This window comes from Eptatretus burgeri, chromosome 2, assembly GCF_056783735.1.
Source record: "Eptatretus burgeri isolate ZD-2024b chromosome 2, Ebu_testis_v1, whole genome shotgun sequence".
NCBI lineage: Eukaryota > Metazoa > Chordata > Myxini > Myxiniformes > Myxinidae > Eptatretus > Eptatretus burgeri.
The window spans coordinates 138,677,662-138,704,149 of NC_140962.1; the positions used below are offsets into that span (position 1 = coordinate 138,677,662).

The window sequence follows — 26,488 nt, forward strand, 5'->3', positions numbered from 1 at the left end:
TTAGGTATCATTGGAAAGGTCTTGGGCTATGCTAATTACTCGTACCATGCAAATTTTCATGACGTCATCGGTGACGTCACTAGAGGTCAAAAGGTCACCGATTTTGAGGGCAGGTGAAAATCTGGGGTACCAGCATATACATTATTTTTTGTGGCAATACGCAAGGAGTTAGAAGAAAATAAAAGAGTGCAAAATGTTCAGGAGATATCAAGGAAGTTTTTATACCAAGAAAGTTCATATTTATCTTGTGGATTTTATGTTAACCCCTTGTGTTTAGACTGCGAATTTCCCGAAATCGTCCAAAAATGGCATATTTCTAATTTTCGAGGTATCACTGTATTAACAGCTTGAATAAATGTTATAACTTGATAAACCTCCTGAAACCATTGCTGGGATAACAAATAAATCCCCGAGATTAATTTTCCACGCAATTTAACCATTTCCTTCCAAATTTGTCAATGGAATCTGGGGCCGCACCATCTGATGGAGAATTGTTTTTGCAATATGCGAAAAAAGCTATTGAGAAATAATGACATCTACATAATTTGTTTATTGCAACAACAATCACTCATTCAAATGACATTATTGTATCAAAGTCATTAACAAATTATTCTTGTGGCTGTAGATCACATAGCTCCGGTTGACCACGACAGGCATAAGCAATTGTGCACTTCTTCATCCATGCTGCTTTACACTGGCACCTCACTCGGCGACGCCCTTTTTTGCATTTACATGATGTCCTGACATAGTTTGGCTTTCGCTCTTTGGTCATTCTGACTGCAACCAGTGTACCATTTTCTATGTGTCGTCCAAATGATGTAGGATCTGGCATTGTCGGTGTCACTTCTCGAGCTTTTTCGCAAATGATCAACTGGTTGAGTGCTCTTAGTCGAACTCTCTAAAACACGCCTATTGAGAAATTGAGTTAGACATAGTTTATGATATATTGGAAATCATTTGCAATCATGTCAACACACTCAGTTCCATTCCCTTGAATCAAATGCAACATTTTTTTCATCATTGAATTATTTTGCTTTATTCCATATTGAAATTTGTCTGTCACTTGTTGCAATTTTAATCAGTGTCCGATCACCTTTTCGATCTCTCTCTTTTGCACAAACAAAACATGTCATTTTGAAATCCGTCTTTGTTGTCAGTTTTGAACATGTCATTGGTGTCTCCTTGGATGGCTGATCAACTTCAGTGTCATCAGCTTTTGCCCTTTTAGGAGGCATGATGTAGACACATCGGCATGGCCCATGCAATTTCAGCTCCTTGCTGAGGAAGGACCCCCTGTCTTGTGCATCTGGAAGTAGACGTTTTGCAATTTCATCATCTCTTCTAAGGAATGATTGTAGAAAATTTGGGTAGCCAGTATCGGTTAAGCAGGACAGGCTTTCAGATGTTTTCTTCTGGCATATTACGCACTCATCAAAATCGATCTGCCTGGAAGATGGCCTTTTCTGACCAATTCGCAACTGGTCACCAACATCCATGGTAGGCCTTAGAGGAATAAAAAGACATACATAAATGCATTACAACTACATGTATAAAGTTGTCAGTAAAGTGTCTGCAACAATTCATAACAGCAGTCAAATGAGCTGATGCTCAGGTCGCAGAACAACGGACCCTCGTGGGCTTCCATAGTTTTTTTCACACCTGGCAACAGGATAAAAACAGCTACACATAACAGGCCTAAATGTTTACATGTACCTCAATGAGATAAACAATGTTTTTATAAGTGGCACCACAGAGCCAGCACAGCCTGTGCATCAGTTCAGGTTATTGAGTTGGCCCCTTGCATTCTCAGTATGGACTGCACATGCAATGCATTCAAATGGTTGCATCATCTCATTTAAATTGTGATAGTCAGAAAAAAAAGTATAGGCAGAAGCTTACATGGTAACTTAACAATGGCTAGTCCAAGAAATCCACTAACTGATTCACAAAGGCACATTCAGATAGGTTTTCACAACTTCAAACTGAAATAAGTGACTTTGGAAGAGGAGAGGTACATGTTTACCATGTTCCCTGACCAGGAGAGAGGCTATTTTGATACCTTCAACAACTGAAGAACCCTTTGTTTTAAGAATAGCCCGTACGGTAGCCCAGAAGGCTACCGTACTGGTACGTACGGAAGCCCGTACGTACCAATACGGTAGCCCGGAAGGCTAAGCATCCCAATTGTTAACCAGGCATGATGAGTCAAAGTAAGTTGAGACAATGGGTTAAAGTGGTGGGGGATGGTTAAATTGGGGCATTTCACATAAGAAATAGCAAACATCTTTGAATAAAATCAATTCAGACCAGTAACAAAAAAAGGATGAAATATGCCCAAGATTTGATCGACAAATTGGGAAGGAAAGGGTTAAAGTGCGTGGAAAATTAATCTCGGGGATTTATTTGTTATCCTAGCAATGGTTTCAGGATGTTTATCAAGCTATAACATTTATTCAAGCTGTTAATACAGTGATACCACAAATTAGAAGAAATACAGTAGAATCCCTCTAATTCGACATCGCTCGGGTCTGGTCAAATATGGTCGAATTAGAGGGAGGGCAAGAAACGTGAAGGAATAAGAAAGATCAATATAGATGTACCAATATACACTATAAAGTACTAAATCAACATTTATACATCATACAAGATAAATATGTAGATTTTATAAGAACGATCTGATGTCACTTTGAGCAACCTCATCAATCAAAGAGTCCTGGAAAATCGATTCGATTTTCCTTACAAATCCAATGCATTCAGAGGAGTTTTTTCTCAGTGCAAAGTCCTTCAAAATGTCAATCGCGGTTAAAATGTCCCTTTTAGTATGCTTTGGGTTCTCGTCACAATCGTAGTCTTTGTCTTCTTTTTTGTTCTGTTGCGATTGTTCTGTTTCTCTGCATTGCTCCATCGCGCTTAGATCATTGTCAAAGAGATCGACATCAAGTCGAAATGTCAGTGAACTCAATCATCAAAGGAAATGACACACAATGGTTCAATTACCAAAGAGTCATACCTGCTGCGTCGTTTGACAAACCTTCGACCCCTGGAGTTCAGTCATGGTGATTAATCCCATTGCGACGATCAGCGCGTAGATTTTTACAATTTCGGTAAATTGTCGAATTAGAGGGATCACTTCTTCATTACAGGGACCGAAAAATAATGTCGAATGTCGAAATAGCGGGGGCCGAATTACAGGGATTCGCGAAAACTCAAAAAACCTTCGTGCCATTCGGGACCGGGCAATATGTGTCAAATTAGAGAGAATGTCGAATTACAGGGATGTCGAATTCGAGGGATTCTACTGTATGCCATTTTTGGCCGATTTCGTGAAATTCGCATTCTAAACGCAAGGGGTTAACATAAAATCTTCAAGATAAATATGAACTTTCATGGTATCAAAAACTTCCTTGATATCTCCTGAACATTTTGCACAATTTTTTTTTCTTCTAACTCCTTGCATATTGCCACAAAAAAAAATGTATGTGCTGGTACCCCAGATTTTCACCTGCCCTCAAAATCGGTGACCTTTTGACCTCGAGTTACGTCATCAATGACATCATGACAATTTGAATAATGTGAATAATTAGCATAACCCAAGACCTTTCCAATGATACTTAATACTTGTGGTTTTATGTTTTGCAAGTACCTATTAGAGGCCTTTTCCTTTCCCTACCCCTCTATTTTTGCTCACTTTTCACGGAGGTGAAATGTCAAACATATGGCCATAGCATCAATTCGCAAGAATATCGGAAGGGCTAACAATTTTTTCCCAGTGCAGAATCACAATACCGACCAAAAAATACATCAAACAAAAGTATATCATGCATGACCTAAAAAGTATATCATGCATGACCATATCATACCTAAAAGCTTAAATAAGCCTCTTTTTGGGGTTTGGCTCCCCAACACAAAGTAAACATCTCTCTGGCTGTTATCTGAGAACCACTTCAGTGCCGTCGAGTCTGGTATTTCACTCGTGCCAACTGGCAGGGTCTCCAAGCAGCCATCAAACTTATAGACTGGTCTCCCATCGCTACTTTCTCCAAAATCAACTCATCCTGGGATTTATTTCAAAGAAACTTGCTCCCCTTCATGCACAGATTTATCCCCTCTCGTCTTCAGTTGTCCTTCCCTTCCCCCCGCCCATGGTTCACTGAAGCTTGTGGCGAGACAGTTGTCCTGAAACGACTTGCTTTTGTCTCATGGAAAGCAAACCAAACTGAGGGTAATCTCAGTTCCTTCCATAAAGCTCGGAACAAGTGTGTATCTACTCTCAGGAGAGCCAGAAAACAACATCTTTCTAAGCTCAAGTCTGAACTCTCAAAACTCTCTCCCTCCTCCAAATCCTGGTAGCATCAAATCAAATCTGTTTCTGGTGTATGTCTCCCCCCCCCCCATCCCCTCCCTTACCTCAAATGGCCACACTGCTGATACCGCACGTGAAAAGGCTGAATGCCTAAACTCGGTGTTTGCATTGAAATATTGTGTGCAAAACCCATCACTTTCTATGCCCATCTTACGCAGTCGCACCCAACTGTCCCCGGACTCTGTGTCGTTTTCTTTTGACAAGGTGGAGAGCTTGCTGTGAAACCTCAACTCAGATTCTGCAACCGGTCCAAACGGCATCAGCCCACGTGTCCTAAAACCTGCTCCTCTGCTCTTGCTCACCCTCTCTCTCTTCTATTCACCCTCTCATTTGCTCAAGATCATCTGCTTGGAAATCAGCAAACATTATTGCCCTGCACAGAAAAGGTGCAAAAAACAGATTCCTGGAACTACAGACCAATCAACCTTCTCCCAATCATCAGCAAGGTTATAGAATCCATCATCGCTTCAGACATTAAATCCTTTCTCTTCTCCAATGGTTTTATTTCCGATTATCAATTTGGTTTCAGACCAGGTCACACTACCCTGGACTTGCTGCTCCTGCTTTCCCAACAATGGATGGAGGTACTCAATGTTGGACAGGAAATCAGAGCCATATCCCTCGACATATCACGTGCTTTTGACATAGTCTGGCACCCTGCCCTGCTCACCAAACTCTTCCCATGGTATCCAAGGCCATCTCCACTCATGGCTCGCAGACTTCCTCTCCTGTCCCAGTCAACGTGTGGCCTTAAATGGAGTTCTCTCATCCCCTCTTCCTGTCCAGGCTGGAGTTCCTCAAGGTAGTGTTCTGGACCTGTTCTTTTTCTGTTTTTCATCAACGATCTCTGCGACTCTGTGGAAAATCCTCTTTATCTCTTTGCTGATGACCCCACCCTCTGTCATCCTTCAGACCAGCAAGCAGCAGCTTTGCTCACTGCAGATCTGGATAAAATCACAAACTGGTCAAACACGCGGAACATGTCTTTCAATCCGGACAAATCTCACATTCTCACTATGTCTCTCCGAATGGACCATTTGTAACCGTCCCCCCTCCCCCCCATCGACTTTCTCAACAATCCTCTGGAAGAAGTCCTTTCTTTCAAGTTTCTGGGTCTCAATTTCTGCCATGATCTTTCCTGGGAAAGCCACATTTCCAACCTCGCCTCCAAAGCTAGTCGCCGACTGGGAATCCTTCGTTGTGCAAAGTCCTTTCTAGACCCACCTGAGCTCCCGACCACATACAAAGCTTTCGTCTGCAGCCTGATGGAGTATTGCTCTCCCCTCTGAGCTGGTGCTCCTGCCTCCCACCTTTCTCGGCTTCACGCTGTATAAACCAAGGCATTTAGGATCATTGGCATCTCCGGTGATGAGGCTGAGTCTTTGGGCCTCTCACTCTCTCACTGCAGTCAGGTCGGTGGTCTTTCTGTCTTTGACTGTCTCCTCTCCGGTCTCGCCCCCCCCCCCCCACTGTGTCTGTGATTTGTTCCCACCATATTTCCACAGGGCGCTCAAGGTCCGCCAACAACACCCTTCTGGTAAAACTATCAAAATCACGAATCACTGCTCACCTTCACTCTTTCATTCCTCTTTTGTCCTGACTTTGGAATTTACTCTCTAACTCTGTTCAATCCCATTCTTCCCTCCAGGCCTTCAAAACAGATGTTCACCACCACCTCTTATCGTCCCCCATCCAAATCTTCAATCTACCCTCGTTAATCCACCTCAAACCCACCTCCTTCAAATTCCTTGTAATGTCCATATTGTATACCCGTTCCCCTCCCAATCCCTCTCCTTTCCACAGATCTCTTGATGTCTCGATTCCCCACTGATTTGTCCTTCCCACTCCCACCAATCTTGTCTCATGCCCCCCCTTGCTGTGCGTTGTGTGTTTGCTCTCATACGAGCCTCGACAAGGTACACAAAAAAAACATTAATAGAATGTCAGGACATTGTTTTTCTTTTTATTTATTTATTTATTTATTTATTTATTTATTTATTGTTACGTTATCTCGGCTCATGGAAGAGCAATGACACAAAACAAATCAGGACACAACATAACTGGAACTGCAGGAGAAAGGGGAAAAACCAACAGCAGGGCGGAGGAAGAAAGTGGAGAGATGGACAAACAAGGGATGCTGGTAAAGGCCCTGTCACACCTTGACGATTTAGCCAGCTTATGCCGATGTATGAAAAATTTGTCAAACGCTGGCACACGTCGAATACATTATGGGTAAGTTTGGTATACGTTAAGAGTACGCTGGCATACGTCGTAGTATGCCGAGCTGTCGACAAATTTTAACATGCTTGAAATTTTTCGACGTATGCCAGTGTATGACTCACAGGTTCCGCATACGCTGGCCATAAGTTGTAGGCACGTTACGCGATCGTTGACACACGTCGACACACGTTACTTGTAAGTTACTCATAAGTCGAAACACGTCGAGGTAATTGTTAGCGTCAGTGTTCCAGACTCCATGGGTTTTTTTTATTCGGCATGACGGTGATGTTGACTCTTCGATTGCGAGTGTGGTTATAATATAATTTAATTAATAGGCTGCCGCTCAATGACTTAAATCATAACTGCACTAGAAATTGAAGTGTCAACATCACCGTCATGCCGAAAAAAAAAAAAAAATCATTGAGTCTGGAACACTGATGGGTTCCTCCTATGAACCCCATTTTTATATAAAAATTCCCCTAAACGCTGCCAATACGCCATTATACGATAGCTGTAAGTTAGTAACACATTCAGTAAGTTCTGTGGTCGTCCAGAAGACGTCAAATACATCTACATACGTCAATGTGCGTTGGAGATACGTTACACATAGGTTCAAAGCACGTTACACATAGGTTCAAAGCACGTTACTCATAGGTTAGAAATAAGTTTTGGGTACACTAAACATTACCTCGACGTGTTTCGACTTATGAGTAACTTACAAGTAACGTGTGTCAACGATCGCGTAACGTGCCTACAACTTATGCCAGCATATGCGGAACGTGTGCGTCATATGCTGGATACGTCGAAAAATTTTCTACATGCTGAAAATTTGTCGACGTACTCTGCATACTACGACGTATGCCAGAGAGCTTCAGCGTGCTCTTAACATATACAAAACTTACCCATAACGTATTCGACGTGTGCCAGCGTATTCGGCAAATTTTTCATACGCTGGCTAAAACGTCAAGGTGTGACAGCGGCTTGACACTTCGATGTCTAGTGCGGTTATGATTTGAATCGTCAAGCCGCAGCCTTTTAATAGGCTACGCCACGTGATCATCGGCGATACGCCGCCGCGCGCTATGCATAAGTTAGACTATCGTTGGGCATAGGTTGTGAACGCCGACAACACGTTCAGCATTCGTTGGTACAAGTTATCTATATATGATGAAAACGTTCTGTGTACATTACTAATACGTTATGCATACGTCCAACACCTTATTATACGCCCAAAATTAAAAAAAACATCAATAGTTCATCGTACGCCAGCGTTTTACATACATTTTGATACCTTGCCATACGCTGGCTAAAACGTCAAGGTGTGACAGGGCCTTAATGATGAGGGGTAAAGGAGAACACAAAGGGTGGACAATATGGATACATAAATGACATTTTGTTTGACCAGTTTGTTATTTTGTCATGGTCTGAGGAGAGGGGAGGGTGCTGCTTGTCTGTCAGAAAGATGAGAGATGTCATGGCAGAGAGTGGAGTCATCAGCAAAGATATAAAGAGGCTTTTCCAGAGAGTTAGTGAATCATTGATAAAGATTAGGAATAAGATGGGGCTGAGAATACTTCCTTGGGGTACTTCAACCTTAACAGGGAGAGGAGATGAAAGGGTTCCGTTGAGAGCCACATGTTGTCTATGAGAATGGAGGAAGTCGGTAATCCAAGAGTGGAGTTGGCCTTGGATTCCATAGGCAGACAGTTTAGAGAGAAAGGAAGGATGCTAGACTGTATCAAAAGCTCGAGATATGTCCAGAGAGATGGCTGTGATCTCATGTCTGATATTGAGGGGCCCCGCCATTTTTTGGGAGGGCAGAAGTAATTTTTCCACTGTAAAAAGCAATATTTGGTCATTTTCTACTCATTTGGGGTCTGATGAGCAGATTTAGTTTTGTGTGCCAATTCTCATCCCCCCTGCACTGCTCCTCCATCCCGCTTGAAAGGGGGGGAACATGTGAGTGTCAAGCTGGTCTGACACAACTCAGCTATTTATCATTAAAGAATGTTGATTTTAGTGTCAGATGAAAGTCCATCTGGTCCACTGCAATTATAGAACACATTAATTGCAGGTAAACTCACATACTGTGTGCTACAGACAGTCTACACCCCCTTTCAAAATTTTCACCTTTTGCTGCCTTGGAGCATGGAATTAAATTGCATTAAATCAGACTTTCCACCTTTATTGACACATCATAACCCGCAACTTCGATAAATTTCAGAAAATTAAATAAAAAATATAAAAACTAGAATATCTTGGTTGGATGAGTGTCCACCCCCCTTGAGTTAATACTTGCTGGAAGCACCTTTTCCAACAATTACAGTTGTGAGTCTGTTGGGCTCGGTCTCTTCCAACTTTGCACACTTTGATTGGGCAATAATTGCCCATTCTTGTGCACAAAACTGTTCAAGCTCAGTCAGGTTGCGTGGGGAGTGTTGATGGACGTAATCTTCAAGTCAAGCCACAGATTTTCGATTGGATTGAATTCGGGGCTCTGACTGGGCCACTCAAGGACATTTAGCTTTTTGTTCCTTAGCCACTCCAATGTATCCTTGGCTGTGTGCTTCGGGTCAATGTCATGCTAAAAGGTGAACTTCTGTCCCAATTTCAGCCTTCTCAGAGGACAACAGCTTTTCCTCCATGTTTTTTTCTGTGTTTTGCTCCATCCATTTTCCCTTCTATCCTGACAAGTGCCCCAGTCCCTGCTGATGAGAAACATCCCCATAATATGATGCTGCCACCACCATGCTTCACAGTAGGGATGATGTTCTTTGGGTGATGTCCCTCATCCCTCAGACCGGCAAGCAGCAGTTTCTTCGCTTACTGCAGATCTGGATAAAATCACAAGCTGGTCCAACACGTGGAACATGTCTTTCAATCCAGACAAATCTCACACTCTCACTATGTCTCTTCGAAAGGACCGTTTAGAAAACCCCCCCCCCATCCACTTTCTCAACAATCCTCTGGAAGAAGTCCTTTCTTTCAAGCTTCTGGGTCTCACTATCTGCCATGACCTTTTCTGGGAAAGTCACATTTCAAACCTCGCCTCCAAAGCCAGTCGCCGACTGGGAATCCTCCGTCGTGCAAAGTCCTTCCCCGGCCCACCTGAGCTCCTGACCACCTACAAAGCTTTCGTCCGCAGCCTGATGGAGTACGGCTCTCCCCCTGTGGGCTGGTGCTCCTGCCTCTCACCTTTCTCGGCTTCACGCTGTGGAAACCAAGGCATTTCGGATAATTGGCATCTCCCACAATGAAGCTGAGTCTTTGGGCCTCTCACTCAATCACCGCAGGTTGGTCGGTGGTGTTTCTGTCTTCTACCGTCTCCTCTCCAGCCTCGCCCCCCTGCTCTCTCTGCGATTTGTCCCCACCACATTTCCGCAGGGCGCTCAAGGTCCGCCAAAAACCCCCTTCTTGTAAAACTACCAAAATCACGAATCACTACTCACCTTCACTCTTTCATTCCTCTTTTTTCCCGCCTTTGGAATAAACTCCCTCACTCTATTCAATCCCATTCTTCCCTCCAGGCCTTCAAAACAGCTGTTCACCACCACCTCTTATCATCCCCCATCCAAATCCTCGATCTTTTCTACCCCCGGTAATCCACCCGAGCCACTTCCTTCAATTCCCTGCTTTCCTTCCTGAAAGTCCCTGTAATGTCCATCTTGTAATGTCCCCATGTTCCCCGTCCCATCCTTCTCACCTTCCACAGATCTCCTAATGTCTCTGTTCCCCACTGTTTTGTACTTCGCACTCCCGCCCCTCTTGTCTCACGCCCCCCCTTGCTGTGTGTTGTGTTCGCTCTCATACAATCCTCGACAAGGTATATTAAAAAATCTGGTCACACAAAATGACAGGAAGAACTAATGTATGGACTGAGCTTTGTTTCATTAAAATATCTTTACCTGCTTTGGAGAAAAAAGAATAGGAGGAATTTTTCCTACTTTTCAATATGCCTCGTACTAACCTGCAAGAAAGAGGGTTGGGTTAAATAGTGTTAATGGGAGGAAATGTTACAGGTTGAGCTGGAAGTGGCAGCTGGTAGTGTACTTCCTGCTTGAAGCCCTGGAGGGTGAATTGCATTTGAACACCCTCAGGAAGGCTGCACAACACCCTCAGGTTCTCCACTCCATCGATTCAAGCCGGAAGATGAGTATGCTCTAACCTTGGGTTTATTTCAAAAGTAAAACACAAAACCCCATATAGGATACCACATATAAAAGCAACTCGAGACTGGCTATTCTTCCTCTCCACTCGCTTCTATGCTTCCCATTTATGCAGTATATCCACGGAGCTACCTTCTGTAGTGGGTCTTAGGTGAACAAACATTAACCTCATACTGCACCAATTCACCGCTTAATCGACACAAATAATTTGTGACGGAGGCGGTTCAACATATGCGAGAAAATAGTGGAGATGTGCAGCGAGTCTGGATGTTTGGGGCTTAATTAGGAGAAGTTACGGGAAGAAAGGGTGTCCTGGAGGAGAGGGAGAGAGTCAGAGGGCTGAGAGCTCAAAGGAGGAGAGGTGGCTAAACAAAAATTAGAGGTCACCGACCAGTCTGTGATCTGAGAGCAGCAAGGCCGCGTGCTTCAGCCTCATTGTGGAGATTCCAATAATGTTGAGTGCTTTGGATCTCAGAAATTCCAAAACGTACACGAGTGATGCTGGAGCGCCAGCCAGCAGTGGAGAGCAGTACTTCATTGAGTTACAGAACTGTGAAACAGTTCTGATTTATCATGGATAAGGTCTATAAGTTCAAGAGATGACCTGTTTCTGTGGCTGATTTGAAATAGGTGGGTTAGCTTGACAATCATTCTGGAGCAATAGGATGAGACTGAGATTTTCTGGGATCGAAAGAAATCTTGCATTTGTTGGACCAACATCTATACAATTCCAGATCTGCAGATTGATGCTGCTCTTGTCTGTCCGTCAGTGGGATCGGGGCACTTATGCCACAATGTGGAGTCATCTGAAAAAAGGGAATAAAAGGTTTTCCAGAGCATTGGGGAGTGTTTTTTTTTGTCGACATTTTGAGATATCATGAACTTGACAAGCGGAGCAGGATGCCAGACTTTGTAGAATGCCTGAGATGAGTCCGTAGTACGGTCCTGATCTTATGTTTGAGATTAGGGCCTCTGTCCATTGCTGAGTGAGAAGCAGCAGCACGTCGATAGTTCAGTGACAGGGACGTATTAAAAGCTGAAGGTCAGAGATTAGGTGGTTAGACATCTCAAAACATTGTGAACGGATTATGTCTCAAACTTGATGGATGAGTTGGGTAGGTAACGAGAACAAGCTGATGCGATTTTGGTTAAGGTTCGGATGCAGATCCGGCTTATCAGTGGGTTACAAAACGTAAACTGTTCAACCTGGCAGAGGTATGCATGCACTCTACTGAGTGCCGTTCTTGCTCACTCCTGTTTTATGACTACCAATGTCCTGCCTTGGCCCGGCACTGTGCCGTCCACCTTTTCTGCCACATCAACCATACTTGCCTTTCTGGAGAGGACACCACTTTTTCTCTCGTTGATAGCTGAATAGAATAGACATGTTCACATCTCCAACCAAGATCATCTCTGTGGGTTCTTCTGTTACGAATCTGGAAGACTTTTGCACACAAACATACAGCAGTCCCCGTAGCTTAGTTATTTCGATAAGTATGTGTTTATAGTTAGAATCCCTCCTTCTGTCTAATGGAAATTTCGTGTGTGCGCTGTGAGTTATTTTATAGTCAGGTTTATACAACAACAACAACAACAACAACAACAACACCGTCCCTCACTCAACCGGGTCGCCATTGCCCACGTGTTTTTGGCTGAAGGCGTGGGCGGAGCCTCCATCGCCTCAGATCGAGGCTCCGCTCCAAGGAAGGGCATGGGACGTTTCCTCCAGCCAATGAGCGAAGGGTGAGCATCGCACGCGCGCCCCAGCCAATGGGAGGCGAGCGTGCCAAAAGCTACTACGGTGCCTCGTCCAATCAGGAGGCGAGTGGCGAGGAAAGAACCCGCTCCGACCTCAAGAGAGTAGAGGAGTGATCGTGGCGACTGTTGAGCGTCTGCGGTCTTGGTGGCGATTGGCTTCGTCTGCAGTCGTGGTGGCTTGGTCTCGGTCGTCATCTGCGGCCCTTTGCGGTGGCTTCTCGTGGTAGCGGTGGCCGAGCTAATGGGGATGTGGGCCGTGGACTTCAGGTCGTGGGTTCGAGTCCCACCGTGGTGGTTTGGAGTGGGTGTGACCGCACGATGCGGGAAGGTACCCCGGCCCGGCTCGACCGAATAAAGGCCCATGGGTTCCAGTTCGTGTGTGTGTGTGTGTGTGTGTGTGTGTGTGTGTGTGTGTGTGTGTGTGTGTGTGTGTGTGTGTGTGTGTGTGTGTGTGTGTGTGTGTGTGTGTGTGTCCGTGGGCCCCGTCTGCAAGTAGAATCGTTAAGTGCCTTGTTCATTGTACATTACATTTCTTTATTCGTGATAACTCTGCTCTGTGTCTCCCGTCCCGGTTATTGCCTATTGTAAAATAAACCCCTGTGTTAAATGTTCCCGTTCGTTGTTCGTGTTTTCCTTCATTGACCCAGCACCGTGCGGGTTTGAGAAATAGGAAGGCCGTTGGTTCCGTAAGTTGCCATTGGGACCGGCGTGGCTCTGGTAACTCCGCTCGGTTACGCTGGATCCGAGTCGTCACTTGCGACTCGGATCGGACAGAGTCAGCCGAGGGTGTGGTTTCCCCGATAGCTAGACTGCGTGGTTATTTAGGTATATTGGAGATCGAGACCTTCAACCCGACGCCACGCGGTTGAAATATTGGCGTCCACGGTCCGCTAAGGGACCCGTAACCTTCGGAGTTGTCCGAGAGTCACGACCTAAATTCCGGGTGTTCGGTGGGAGACGACTCTACTGCTCCACCTCGTGGTCGTTTATCACTGCCGAACCCCAGCCCACAACACTTCCTGTCAACCTCACCCCCCTCCTCACCGCTGACTGTGCCTGCATTCCTGCATCACTGATGCCCATGACCATCCCACCTCACCTCTGACTTCTTATTCAGACAACCCCACCTGCATGTACCATCTCTTCCCTCCAAAATGTTCACACTGCCTCAAGTCCACACACCTTCATCCGATTCAGTGGGAAATTCGTAAAAATGCTCGGAGACGGGAACTTTCTGATTGCTTGCATGACAATGAATGTTTCATTCGTACGCAGAACGTGGCTGCAGGTTTGTATCAGTTATTGCAAGGGTACAGCAATGCTGCTGATGCAGTGCCCCTTGTAGGTTTTAGCTGGAATTTGGCCAAGGTGCCAGCGATAGCTTGCCTACTCTTCAGGAAAGATACCTTGGGATCTTTATCTTCCATCAACTCATGCCAGCAGACAGGATTCCCAGCTTAACGTCCATCTGAGGGACGGTGCACACACACACTGATGCTCTGCATGCCTGCGAGGCACCAATCCGACAGTTTATAGTCTGGTCGGGAATCGCACCCAGAGAAGGCTGCTCAAAGGCAAGTGCGGTACCCCTCCAACATCATGTCAGACCTTGTGCATTTATTTAATGTTTTGGTAGTTTTTTATTTTTATTTTTAAACACTGTGACCATCCTTTTGTGTCTAAGTTCTTCCATGAACCTTACATTGCTGTTCAGGAAAAAATAATAAAGTTGCATCAACGGTAAAATTATGATACCTGATCCCAAAATTGATAATTTGGGTGAAACGCTTTTGTCGCGTTTGCACTTGGCGAAGGTTCATATGCCGTATCTAAATACCAAAATATGGAAGCATCAAATGCCAAAAAATATACGGTAGTTCAGTAAAAGCGTGTTCATATTGATCGTTAAACACCGGATGTTCAGATGGAGGAGGTGATGGCAGGTGTTTTTTGTGTTTTTTTATTTTTTTTCTTGTTCTGCGCTCCGCTTGATGCCAACCTTATGACTGCGAGTGCAGCAAAGAGCCGTGTAATTGTTTCTTTTCCAGCTGATAAATAGAATTTGTGTCTGGCGAAGGCTCCAAATTGCATCTGATGTGTTGGAATGCGTTGTGAGCAGGGGTACTTTAAACGTTGACCTTTATCTGTAAAAAGGTCAAGGTAGAATTTGAAATACAAGGATTTCAATATTGCCACGGACAACTAGTCTTGGTGAAAGCTGTGTCGACCTTCGTTGGCAAACGGGTCGGAAGATGGATGGAATCGACATCGTATTGATCGCAGTATGCTAACCGCAGTGGAAAGCCAAGAGAAGCTGACGTTTCGTGCACTAACCTTTTGTCGGAGCGAAAGAGAGGAAGGGTTAACATGCGTATGTCATCTTTTGCTCTGACGAAAGGTTAACGGTTGAAACGCCGGCTTCTCTTCGCTTCTCCATTATGGTTGCCGACTTCGATCATCATTCCGTTGTTTCCACCCATTGATTCATGAAGTGCTCTCACAATAAAGGGTGCCGCAGATCGTAATCGGTGCCCTTAAGCATTGGCATCCTGGCATCCAAGGTCATTTTGCTGCTCTGTTTGTGGTGCAGCTTCATGCTGACAACATCCTCCACCTGTAAAAGTTGAAAAGATTCCAAGTCGTGTCCATTGTTGTTTCAACCGTGTTAAATGTTAATCTTTTTTGTTTCCTTTCTCCTTTTCTCTTCCAGGTTCATGCATAATGAGCTGGAGAAAAACAGGTGAGCTTTATGTGTAGGCACAGGTACGCTTACATGTATTATACAGTAGGCACTTCATATATATGGATGTATATGTATATGTACAGTATATATGTATACACTACCGGTCTAAAGTTTTAGAACACCCCCATTTTTCCAGTTTTTACTGAAATTTAAGCAGTTTAATGTCTCAATGTACTCTGAAATTAAAGCATAGAACAAATAAACAATTGCAGATAAAAAAGAAATCTTGGAATCGTTTTGTTGAACAAAATTTAATCTAAATTTTTGACTCGTCAAAGTAGCCACCTTTTGCAGATATAACAGCCGAACATACTCGTGGCATTCTTTCAATAATGGAAATCAAATATTGTTCGGAAAGTTCTTCCCAACACTGTTGCAGAAGTTCCCACAAATGTGTTGCACTTGTAGGTTGCTTTTCTTTCACCCTTCTGTCCATTTCATCCCAAACCAGCTCGATGGGGTTTAAGTCTGGAGACTGTGCTGGCCATTCCATGATTTGAAGCCTCCCGTTTTGTTCTTTTCTTCTAAGGTAGTTCTGACAGAGCCTGGAGGTATGTTTTGGGTCATTATCTTGCTGTCGGATGAACCCCTGACCAACGAGGCATAGACCAGAGGGTATTGCATGGCGCTGAAAAATGCTGTGGTAGCCCTTTTGGTTCAGTGTGACAGTCACTCTGTGCAAGTCGCCGACTCGAGATCCAGAAAAGACCCCAGATCATCATGCTTCCTCCTCCATGTTTTAGAGTTGGTGTCACGCACTGAGGAACCATCCTTTCACCTACTCGACGGCGTACAAAAACCCTGTGTGATGAACTGAAGATTTAAAATTTTGATTCATCGGTCCATAAGACCTTGCAATTTTCAGTAGTCCACTGGCGGTGCTTCCTGGCCCAGGCAAGACTCTTTTTCTTATTTTGCCATCTTAGCAATGGCTTTCTTACTCCCACTCGACTTGTCAAACCTGCAGCTCGAAGTCTTCTCTTCACAGGTGAAACTGAGACTTCCTTACTTCGACCAGTGTTGAGCTGTGCTTGAAGCTGCTGTCCTGTGAGCCGCCGATCACGCAAGCTGTTGACACTCAGAAACTTGTCTTCTGATTGTGTTGTGGCTTTGGGTCTGCCAGACCTCTTCCTGTCAGAGTTTCCTCCAGTTACCAAGTGCCTTTTGATGGTGTAGGAAACTGTACTCACCGACACCTTGGCTTACTTTGCAATTTCTCGAAAGGAAAGACCAACACTTTTAAGGGTTATAATGGTCTGTCTGTCTTCCTTTGTTAATTGTCTTTTTCTCACCATTATGATAGCAATATATGACTTCCTGCAGTGCAATATTGTCCAAATAATGCTCTAGAGGGTGTAGCAACAGTCTGTTCCAACACTGATTTTATACAGACAGAGGGTTTGTAACTAATCAACAAAAGTTGGGACACCTGTAGGAATTGTTTGCATCAACTTTCAAAGCTTAATTTACTTCCATTGCTGCAGAACAGCTGCAGTTGCTAACCCATTACTTGTTCCCTGAAAAGGGCCTTTTTTAACAACTCTGAAATTTACATTATTTTTTAGTTTTTGGTAACCTAAACTTTTTTTATATATACTTTTTTTAACCTCTGGCGATTTACCGCTAAGCTTTGTACCATTTCAGGTTATTCACTGGACTTGAACTGCTTAAATTTCAGTAAAAACTGGAAAAATGAGGGTGTTCTAAAAGTTTTGACTGGTTGAGTATTTATATATTTGTGTGTAACGTCCATCTTGTTGAAGTGCACCCTTGATGTCTCCTTTAGTCCTTATCCTAACAGCGATGTATTAAAGTCCTCCATGAGCCTTGGATAACTGCAGAGAAAAAGATGAATATTTAAGACAAATAAGAAAAAAAAAATGTCTTTTTCAGTTCAGTTTTTGCCTCCATAAGCTGCTTAAACAAACAAAAAATCATCGTAAGGTTTGTGTGACTCATCTCGTTACCACTAGGCGTGCCCAGCTGCGAACCTGTCTGGAACGTCTAAAAGCTATCGTGCCTTTGGACCCAGAGAATTCGCGCCATACCACACTTGGTCTCCTCAACAATGCCAAGATGCTCATAAAGGTAATCTTGGTTTGGGATATTGTGCATGCTTTCCTCAGCTTGCCTGTCCTAATGGCTCATGCGTGCACACAGACACACATTGGGAAATGTTTCCACTTCTTTTACCCAATCCTTTTATGTTGGATGCGATGTTTCATCTAGCTGTACCCAATACCCACTGCAATCACCCTGTTCGAAAACTTTTACTTCTGCAACTGGCCCTTTCCATCACCTCATGTGCTCCTGTAGAGGCTGGAGGAACAGGAGCGAAGGGCACAGAATACGAAAGAGCAGTTATCACGTGAGCAGCGCTTCCTACGGCGTCGGCTCGAGCAGCTGGAGCCTGGAGTAGAACGTCCTCGTGCGGACAGTCTCGGTTCAACTGCTTCCACTCGCTTCTCCACCTCGTCTACGTCATCCTCTTCCTCGGATTCAGAAAGAGGTGAGAATCTCACATATTTCAGAGTTCTTGTTTGTCATTTAATTAGGTTTTTTTTTTAATTGTTTAGTTCTGCGGTAAGCAATAGCTCTGAAATATGTTTGTATAAGTATATGACTGTGTCATAACTGAACGGAACACGTCTTGTTACATCATTTTTGTTTGTTTATTTTTAAATAGCAATTTACCGACTACATATGCAAAATTGTGGACTATTAAAACCCGTTTTCTCACGTTCTTCACTCCGTGCGCATAAAATATTGATTGTTGCTCCTCTTTGGGTCATCCTATGCCAATTGAGTATTCACAAGGTGGCTGTCAGGTTTTGATTTACTTTTTTTTTTATTTAATGAAAACACCTTTATGGCTGAAAAAGTGCTACAGAAAATTTCAGCCCCCAAGTCTACCCGATCTGGGGTTTATGGCCCTCTAAAATGGGGTGCCAAACCCATTTCTGTACTCCCCAATCAAGTCCATGTTTTATTCACCTTTCGGGAGGTTCATACCTTGCCAGTGAGTAAAATACATTCATCTAAAATGTTGAAGTCTGGTTTAGTTTTGGCTCAGGCTTTCAGAATAGTGTACTTTTTGCCATTTTCCAGTTATAGAGGATTCCAAAACGGGCATTTTGTCGAGATTTAGGTGGGTTCACCTTGTTTCCACATAAGTGGTCAGTTGAATTCCATTTGACAGATTTGTAACATTCAGGTGGAGTTATATCCCCAACAAAAAGCATGAATCGTTCCATCATAAACGAGAAGGGCACTCGGTAGAGCGCATACCTCCCCCACGCAGTGCCTGATCCACGAGAACATATCGGGCCCAATGCATTTTTGAAATATCATGCTATACAGAACTATATCGTTTTTGGCCCGATCTCTAAATGGTGAAGAATCGCTTGGTAAATTCTAGTATCCGGTTCTGGATCCGGATCTTCACCAAAATCGAACCGTTTTGGCCTTGTCACACACACCGAACCTGTCCACAAAATTTCATCCGGATCCGACGACAACTTGCGGTGGTGTACTTGAAGGTCAGTTCCATGAATGTGAGAAAACAGAAACACAAGAGTTGAGATGTGTCGTCAGCCTGAATTTAACCAGGAGGGTTTACTTTTAAGAACATGTGCATCCTGGAGTCAATCAGGAGGGTCGGAGGACGGAAGGAAGATTAAACTAGGCAGGAGCAAAGGCGTTTAGAAAAATAAAAACAGAGGCCACTGACTTGTCTGTGATGTGAGAACAACTGGACTTGTGTTTTGGCCTTGTTGCTGAAGATGGTAATAATGTTAAGAGCTTTATATTCCACAGGAATCTGTGGACATATGTGATGCTGGTGGGGAACCAGTCCACAGGGGAGAGCTGTACTCCATTGAACTATGGATAAAGGCTTTGTAGGTTGCGATGATTCACATTTTTCAAGGAGTGACTGAACGATGGAGGGTACCCAGTCTGTGGCTGCCTTTGGAGCCATCTTTGCTATGTGGTTCTCTCTGAGAGGTCTTTGTTGATGCTAAGAACTAGAAGTTCAAGAGATTGTGAACCTCTTCCAGTGGCTGAGCATGGAATTTGACAGGTGTGTTTGTTGGCCGATCCTTCCCAAGCAACAGCGTGAGACGGTGATATTTTCTGCGATGGAAGGATATGTTTCATTTATCAGACCAACATCTAATGTTTTTTTTTCTGTACAACACAATATGGAGTCGTCTGCAAAAAGGGAGACAGGGTTTTCCAGGGTATCGGAGAGGTCTATTTCGATAAGGAACAGGACAAAGCCCGGGAGACGACTGCGTGGGGAGAGAGAATTGGACAGGGTTCCATTGATAACATTGGAGAGGGATCAAAGATGGCCGATATCAAAATATACAGCCCTAACTCCACGCCCCTCAAAATCCCCGATCACATCCCAACAACAAAGGTGCCTTTCTCTGTAATGGTAATGGCACGGATCAAAGTGTACAGCAGGATTGGTTGTGGCACAGACCCCTCTCTGCAATGGTAATGGCACATACCCTTAAAATTGTACATCAAATGTCGGTATATGGAGTCATTTAATAAACAATACATTAACTTTTTATTGTGTAACACAAGTTTGAAAGGCAGCGCCCATGGTGACTCCAGCTGTCTGATTGGGATACTCTTAACACAGGAGGAGGCTAGTAGGCTCAACAAAGCCTGAGCTAGTTTTGCCAACCTGTGGTTGTTTGTCTATTCTCTATCCTTTTAAAATGCTAAGCTTTAACCCTTTGAATCCTGAGCTCCTTGGACTTTCGGCTCCCCCATCCTGGGCTCGCTGAAGAGAAAAGTCCAGCCGCTTTGGTATATGGACGTTTGAATAGCGGCTGGTAAAACGGCCGCCAGGGTTCAAGGGGTTAAGTAAGGAAGCAGCACATACCATTTTTAGTCGGTCCGAAGGAAGCGACTTGTAATTATAAAACCTGGCTGGGGTTCGAACCGTCGACCTCCCAGCCTCGGAGCGGGCTCTCGAACCAGTACACCACCCAGGCTGGTACTCTTAGCATTACTCCACTGAATTGAGCATTTTTACTTGTTATTAGCCCCTGTTGGACTTGGTCCGAAACGGGGGCTTATGGATTGGGTTTCGTCCGTCTGTGCATAGCTATATATCAGGCATGTATGGACCGATTTTGTTCAAACTTGGCACAAAAACAATACATGATGGTATTCATACGCACATCATTTTGTTTTGCCATTCGATCAAAGATGGCCAACTGGCGGCCACTCGAGTTGTAAAAACCCCATGTTGTACACGTCCTCAACCATTTCTCGGACGTTCATTTACCGATCGTGTTCAAACTTGACACAAGTACAGTACATGATGGCATACACATGCACCTCACTTTATCTTGCGATCTGATCAGATATGGCCGACTGGGAGACTGGAGGCCGTTTTAGTTGTAAAAAAAAAACAAACAAACCGGTATTGAACACGTCCTCAACCGTTTCTCGGACATGCCTTTACCGATCTTGTTCAAACAGAAAAAGGATGGAAAGTCCACATGATCGCAGACAGCTCAGTGGTCTCTCTGTCTTCTACCGCCTCCTCTCTGCTCTTTCTGTCCTTTGTCCCCCAGAGGTTTCTTCAGGGCACACGTGGTTCACCATCAGCCTTCTTGTGGTGAAACTCCCTCAATCCATAGTCACCGCTCACCTCACCACCTGTAGAATCATTTTCCACATTCTCTTCAACCTCATTCGTCCCTCCAGGTCTACAAGACAGCTGTTCACCACCATCTCGGATCATCCCCAATACAAGACCATGATCCTCTCTACCCCCGTTAACCCCCCACCCCCAAGCCCACCTTCCAAATTTCCCGTTTTTCCTTCCTGAGAGTTTGCTTCTGCATCCGTCGTATTCACCCTGTGCATCCCCCCACTACCCCCTTCTTCAACACCACATCTCCTATTTGTCCAAGTCTCCCTCTATTTTAGCCTTCAACCCTGCTGCTGGTGTTTCCCCCTCTTTCTCCTGTTCCTTCTGTTCTGTTGCATCCTGATCCATTCAGTGTTCAAGGTCCTTCCACGGGCCTTGACTTTGGATACAAAAAAGATCTATAAGCAAGTCAACTCCTCCAGTCACCCATGCAAGACCTGGATTTTTCGGTTCACCGTTATCCCGATGCATATGGCAAAGCAAATTTCAGTTGTTGTGCCGGCATTCTTTTCAAGTCACCTGTGAGGTCATTTTCAAACTCTCATTCGGTCATAAAGGTTAATGTAGCGTTAATTAAATGAGCCCGCTGGCTTGAGATTTGAACTTTGGAATTGGAGGGAATGCGTGCCGCACCTCGTGGCACGAGCCAGTTTTCAACTGATGGTTGACAATCTCATTCCGACAACTAATCGCATGTCTGAGTGAGCCAGTCGTAATGTTGAAGGATCATCTTGTTCCTTGCAAAATCGAAGATTTTTTTTTCAACCGTATTGATCAGTCGATTTTGCTATTCTGTCTGTTTGTCTGTCAATCACCTACAGGTCACAATTCTAATCCGATCGTCATGAAACTTTACCAAGTCGTAGAGGTCGTCTCAACTGAGAAGCCGATTGATTTTGAGGTCGAAGGTCATCTTGAGGTCAAACTTCTAAAAAAATCGTCATTTTTTTCATCCAATTGACTTGAAATTTGAACAGGATTTGCATATTGCATCACTGAATTGGGAAACCAACGATTTGAGGTCAAAAAAGATCAAACGAGGGTCAACTCAAGGTCAAACTTCTAAAATCATCAATTTTTATCTGAAAAATCGTCAATTTACATCCGATTAACTTGAAAGTTGAACAGGATTTGCACAGTCCATATCACTGAATTGGGAAAGCAACTATTTTTGAGGTCAAAAGGTCAACTCAAGGTCAAGCTCCGAAAATCAATTTTCATCCGATTGACCTGAGCTTTGATTGAGATTGTCAGTTTTAATCTTAATGAAATTGACAATTTGATGTATCCATGACATCCTTTGAGGAGGTGGTTGGGGGGGGGGGATTTTGCAAGTATCTTGTTCTGCACGACGTCTTTTTCTTGTTATTTTGTTGGTGCAGACTGATCCTGTCGTGACCTTTATCACGCAAGTGTTCATGGTTGATGGTGATAAAAAAATTCCAAGTTATGTGGATATTTTATCGACCATAACTTAGCGATCTGCCATGATTGATGTGTCGACATAGGCCACGGTATGTGGGTCAATCACATCTGCCGGTCGTTCTGAATTTGATTTGTCTTCAAGGGACTGATGTCCACACTTCATCAACTGCCCATTTGACTTTTGAGGGTGAACCTTCATCATACACAGCCACCATGCTTTTGTGGATCGATTTGGAGCTGGCGTCTTCTTTGCGTGGATATTTGATTCGACCTTGATGCTCGATTTTGCGAAGATCTATATAATTGTACACGGCCAACAATGTCAGAGGAAGTAAACTGAGTCCTAAAAATAAAATAAAAAGTTGAGTTTCCAGTAATGTGAACGACCCCATAAAATTCCTGCCGACCCCAATTTTTTTTTTTTTTTTTGTGAGAGTCAACTTCCGGGCAGCCATTTTGTCCGCTGTGCATAACATTACTCTGTGCCATTGTTGACCACTGTGGTCTCAACAAAGAAGATCAGCAGCTGCCTATTTCAGTTAAGGGGTCAAAGTTTTATCGACATTTTAAAAAATATTGCACATCCCACCTGGGACACATCGATGGTGTCTTGTTCAAAGTCGGAAAATGGATCCTGGATCGACGTTCCTCTCTGACAGAAGTCATGGCTGCCGTGCAGACATTTGGTGTTCGTTTTTTTTACCACTCAGCCCGAATTGGGCTAAGGGGTATCGTCGTCACAGGCATTGTCCGGGCTTCTGTCAACTTTTGGTTTCCGTCGATTTCGAGGATAACGCCTTGTCCGATTAAATCCATTTTTGCAGTGTGTGTTGGGGCTGGGAAGAGGAAGGTTCCTTTCGATAATCAGTGCGATGCGATATCCAATATGGCGGCTAGAGCAGCCATCTTGAATTTGGTTTCCGGACAATAACTTGAGAACGGCTTCACACATTGATTTCATTTTTGTGTGATATAATGGGGTGTTTAGAGGAAGGTTCCTTTCGATATTCAGCGCAATCCGATATCCAATATGGCGGCTAGAGCAGCCATCTTGAATTTGGTTTCCGGACAATAACTTGAGAACGGCTTCACACATTGATTTCATTTTTGTGTGATATAATGGGGTGTTTAGAGGAAGGTTCCTTTCGATATTCAGCGCAATCCGATATCCAATATGGCGGCTAGAGCAGCCATCTTGAATTTGGTTTCTGGACAATAACAAAAACAGCTTCACACATTGATTTTATTCTGGCGAGGTATAATGGGGTTGAGTAGAGTAAGGTTCCTTTCCAAAATGGCCATGCTGCGATTTGCACTGTGGTCGCCACGGCAGCCATCTTGAAATTGGTTTCCGTCAATTTTGAGGAGAACGCCTTGTCCGATTTTTTTTTTTTGCAGGGTGTGTTGGGGTTGAGTAGAGGAAGGTTCCTTTCGAAAATGGGCGCGCTGCGATTTTCAATAAGGCCACCATCTTGAAATTGGTTTGCGTCAAGGGGCTGAGGGGTTACGCCCGCTTTGCGGTGCTATTTTTTTCACTTAAAGTACCAACGTGGTCACCAAGACACACAAGATGTCAGACCCATGAGGTCTGCATTTGACTTATGTCGAGCGAAAAACAGCTACCACCAAGAAAAACCAAAAAACACTTAAGGTATGTTGTGAAGAAGATAAAGAAAAGGAAGAATAAGCTTATTGTGAACATTGGTGTAAAATTGAAAATGAAGGTGAAATGAATATTTTAAAACGCAGAACTGAATTTCTTGAAAATTATTTTAAGCCAGTTTTGTTACAAAGTAAGAAAAATTGCAAATTCTCATCATTATCTCGGTTTCGTGTGTGCCCAGCTCATGATCCGGACAGTTGGGAAAATAGTGTGTGCGTGTGTGCGTGTGTGCGTGTGTGCGTGTGTGTGTGTGCGCGCGCGCATATTGTTATGTCTGGCTCCCTTCTTGGGACTATGGTGCAGTAATTGGCCTTTATTTTGTTTTAATATATGGTACTGTACTTTGTAGGGGGATGGGCTTGTTTATACCCTGCAAAGAGTGTACACATTTTATTTTATACCAGCAAATACCACCTGTTGCTTCGCTGACAGGAATACAGGGGAGGAGGAGGGTGGGAGAGGAGAGGAGGGGGGGGAGCAAGGGAAGTGGAGAGGTGAGGGGAAAGGAGAGGGGGAGAAAGAATGGGGGGGAGGAGAGGGGGTGGAGGTGTATAACAATTGCTATGTTGCTGAATTATGCGGATTAAATTGAAAGTGCATTAGTTGGGGTGGGGGGGGGCCAGGTTAAAGTTTCTTATTTTGAGGAGTATATACTTTATGGATGCCCTGAAAGGGTGTAATCTAGGGTTTTTGTCAACTCGAAAGGGTCTAATATCTGAATACATCAGATGTTCAGGGATGATGAATGGGAGATTGGTATTGTTCAATTCCTTCATATGTCCTGTTGATCCATGTTAATATGTTGTCTTTATTTCTGCTGAGACAGGTTCAATGTTTCAAGGAAATCTTGTAGACACTAAATCGGTGTCTTTTAATCCTCTGACTTGTGTACACAAAACTGCTTTACCCATAATTTTGTATCTCAGGATGGACATTTTGAAGTTCCTGATTCGAGATCTTTCCAACTATCGACATACTGGTTGGAAAGATGTAGAATCTGAAATGCTGTTCTGCTTGCATTTAAACACATCCCCCCAAAAAAACATCCCAATCTAACTACCCCATTCATTGAGCAGTATGTTCCTGGAAACCCAACATTTTTTGGGGTGGGGGGGGGGGGGCTAACAGCATATAGCGAACATGTATGTAAATTTTTAATGAGCAAAAACATCATTGCTCTGGATTGCTAATGAATGCCCAGTTACGACCTTTTCAATGCTCCTCGTATCAACCCGGCAAATGCATGGTTTGTATTTATGATTGAGAGTGGTATTTGGGAACATAGTTGCAACATTTGAAGGAAAATGACGTGTTCGTAATATTAATGGAGATCAAAACTCCTATTTCCTGGCCACTAGATTATTGTAAAGATCGGTGTTGGGTACCATTTTCGCATAATGCTCTTGAACGTCAAAGACGTGTAGCTCGCCAATACAGACTGTTTTACGTGGATTACGATTTCATGCAGGCTCCGCCGCCAGATTTCATCAAATTAATGTTTCGACGTCACAGGCAGAAGCATTTCATGAACGGGTATGTTTCGGAATTTTATTTGATAACTCACAAAAGGAGCATGATTCGTGCTATACGTCGATGCTTTGACGCAAGACAATGCCACTGGATTAGAAAGAACCCTGAAGTTTGGTGTTTCCACACTAGTTATAGTTGTCCATGTGAACAAACGGTTGGTCGATTGGTTCATGCTCAACACACAAAATAACTGGAACAAAGTTGATGCGCAGTGGCAAATCCCTCCACTTCCCACCTCAAGCAACGCTGAAAGATGGCAAAGAGCTTCACCGGGAATGAACCGGGGGTCAAATCCAAAAAATTATTCCATATTTCATGCGCGTCCCGATGTAGATTGCGTATACAAAGTTTTGTTTTGAAATGTGCATGTAATTGCGTTTTTGGTGTTCGACCTTTTGACCGTGCCCCAATGATACTTCTCTTGCACCTTCATGTCATGTGGTGATCATGGTGTGGCAGCCAGGATTCTTTTTTTTTTTTGAATCTGGGTTCGGAGATTTAAACCAAACTTGGTACAAGTATGTATGATGATGTAATAATGTTGGCGGAGGCATATCTGGCGATGTCGCAACAAGGAAGACCACCCTTCTAGTTTTCTTTATGTATTTTATCCAACAGCCAAAAATATTTTCGGACACCTCTCAACTTTCCCCTCCGAACCCCACCCCCAAATACTCACCTCGCTCCTTCAAGTTGGTCCCTTTACTGGATTGTGAGCATATATCACTACGTCTTTGGCAATGTACAGGTACTTTGTTTTTTTTTTTTTTAAAGTTTGGAGAACCTTTCAATTTGTTACAAATGGATCATGCAATAAACTTATATGGACACTGAATGGACTCCCAAATCCTGAAAGTCTGACAATACAAAACAAAGGAACACAATAAACCTCTAATCTGAAATTGGTGAAAGATAACAGTTTAGAGTCCATCTTCTGATG

The 26,488-nt window shown here is 43.8% G+C and overlaps 1 protein-coding gene across 3 annotated transcripts in view; it reads left to right on the forward strand.

Moving 5' to 3' along the window:
* LOC147033275 (max dimerization protein 1-like) overlaps positions 1–26,488 on the forward strand; it is a 100,072-nt gene that overhangs the window by 71,783 nt on the left and 1,801 nt on the right. For all 3 annotated transcript variants that reach the window (XM_085871500.1, XM_085871499.1, XM_085871498.1), the window contains 3 exons: positions 15,218–15,247; positions 17,224–17,338; positions 17,567–17,759. In XM_085871500.1, the coding sequence (XP_085727626.1) occupies positions 15,218–15,247; positions 17,224–17,338; positions 17,567–17,759 (338 nt within the window). The remainder of the gene's footprint in view (positions 1–15,217; positions 15,248–17,223; positions 17,339–17,566; positions 17,760–26,488) is intronic.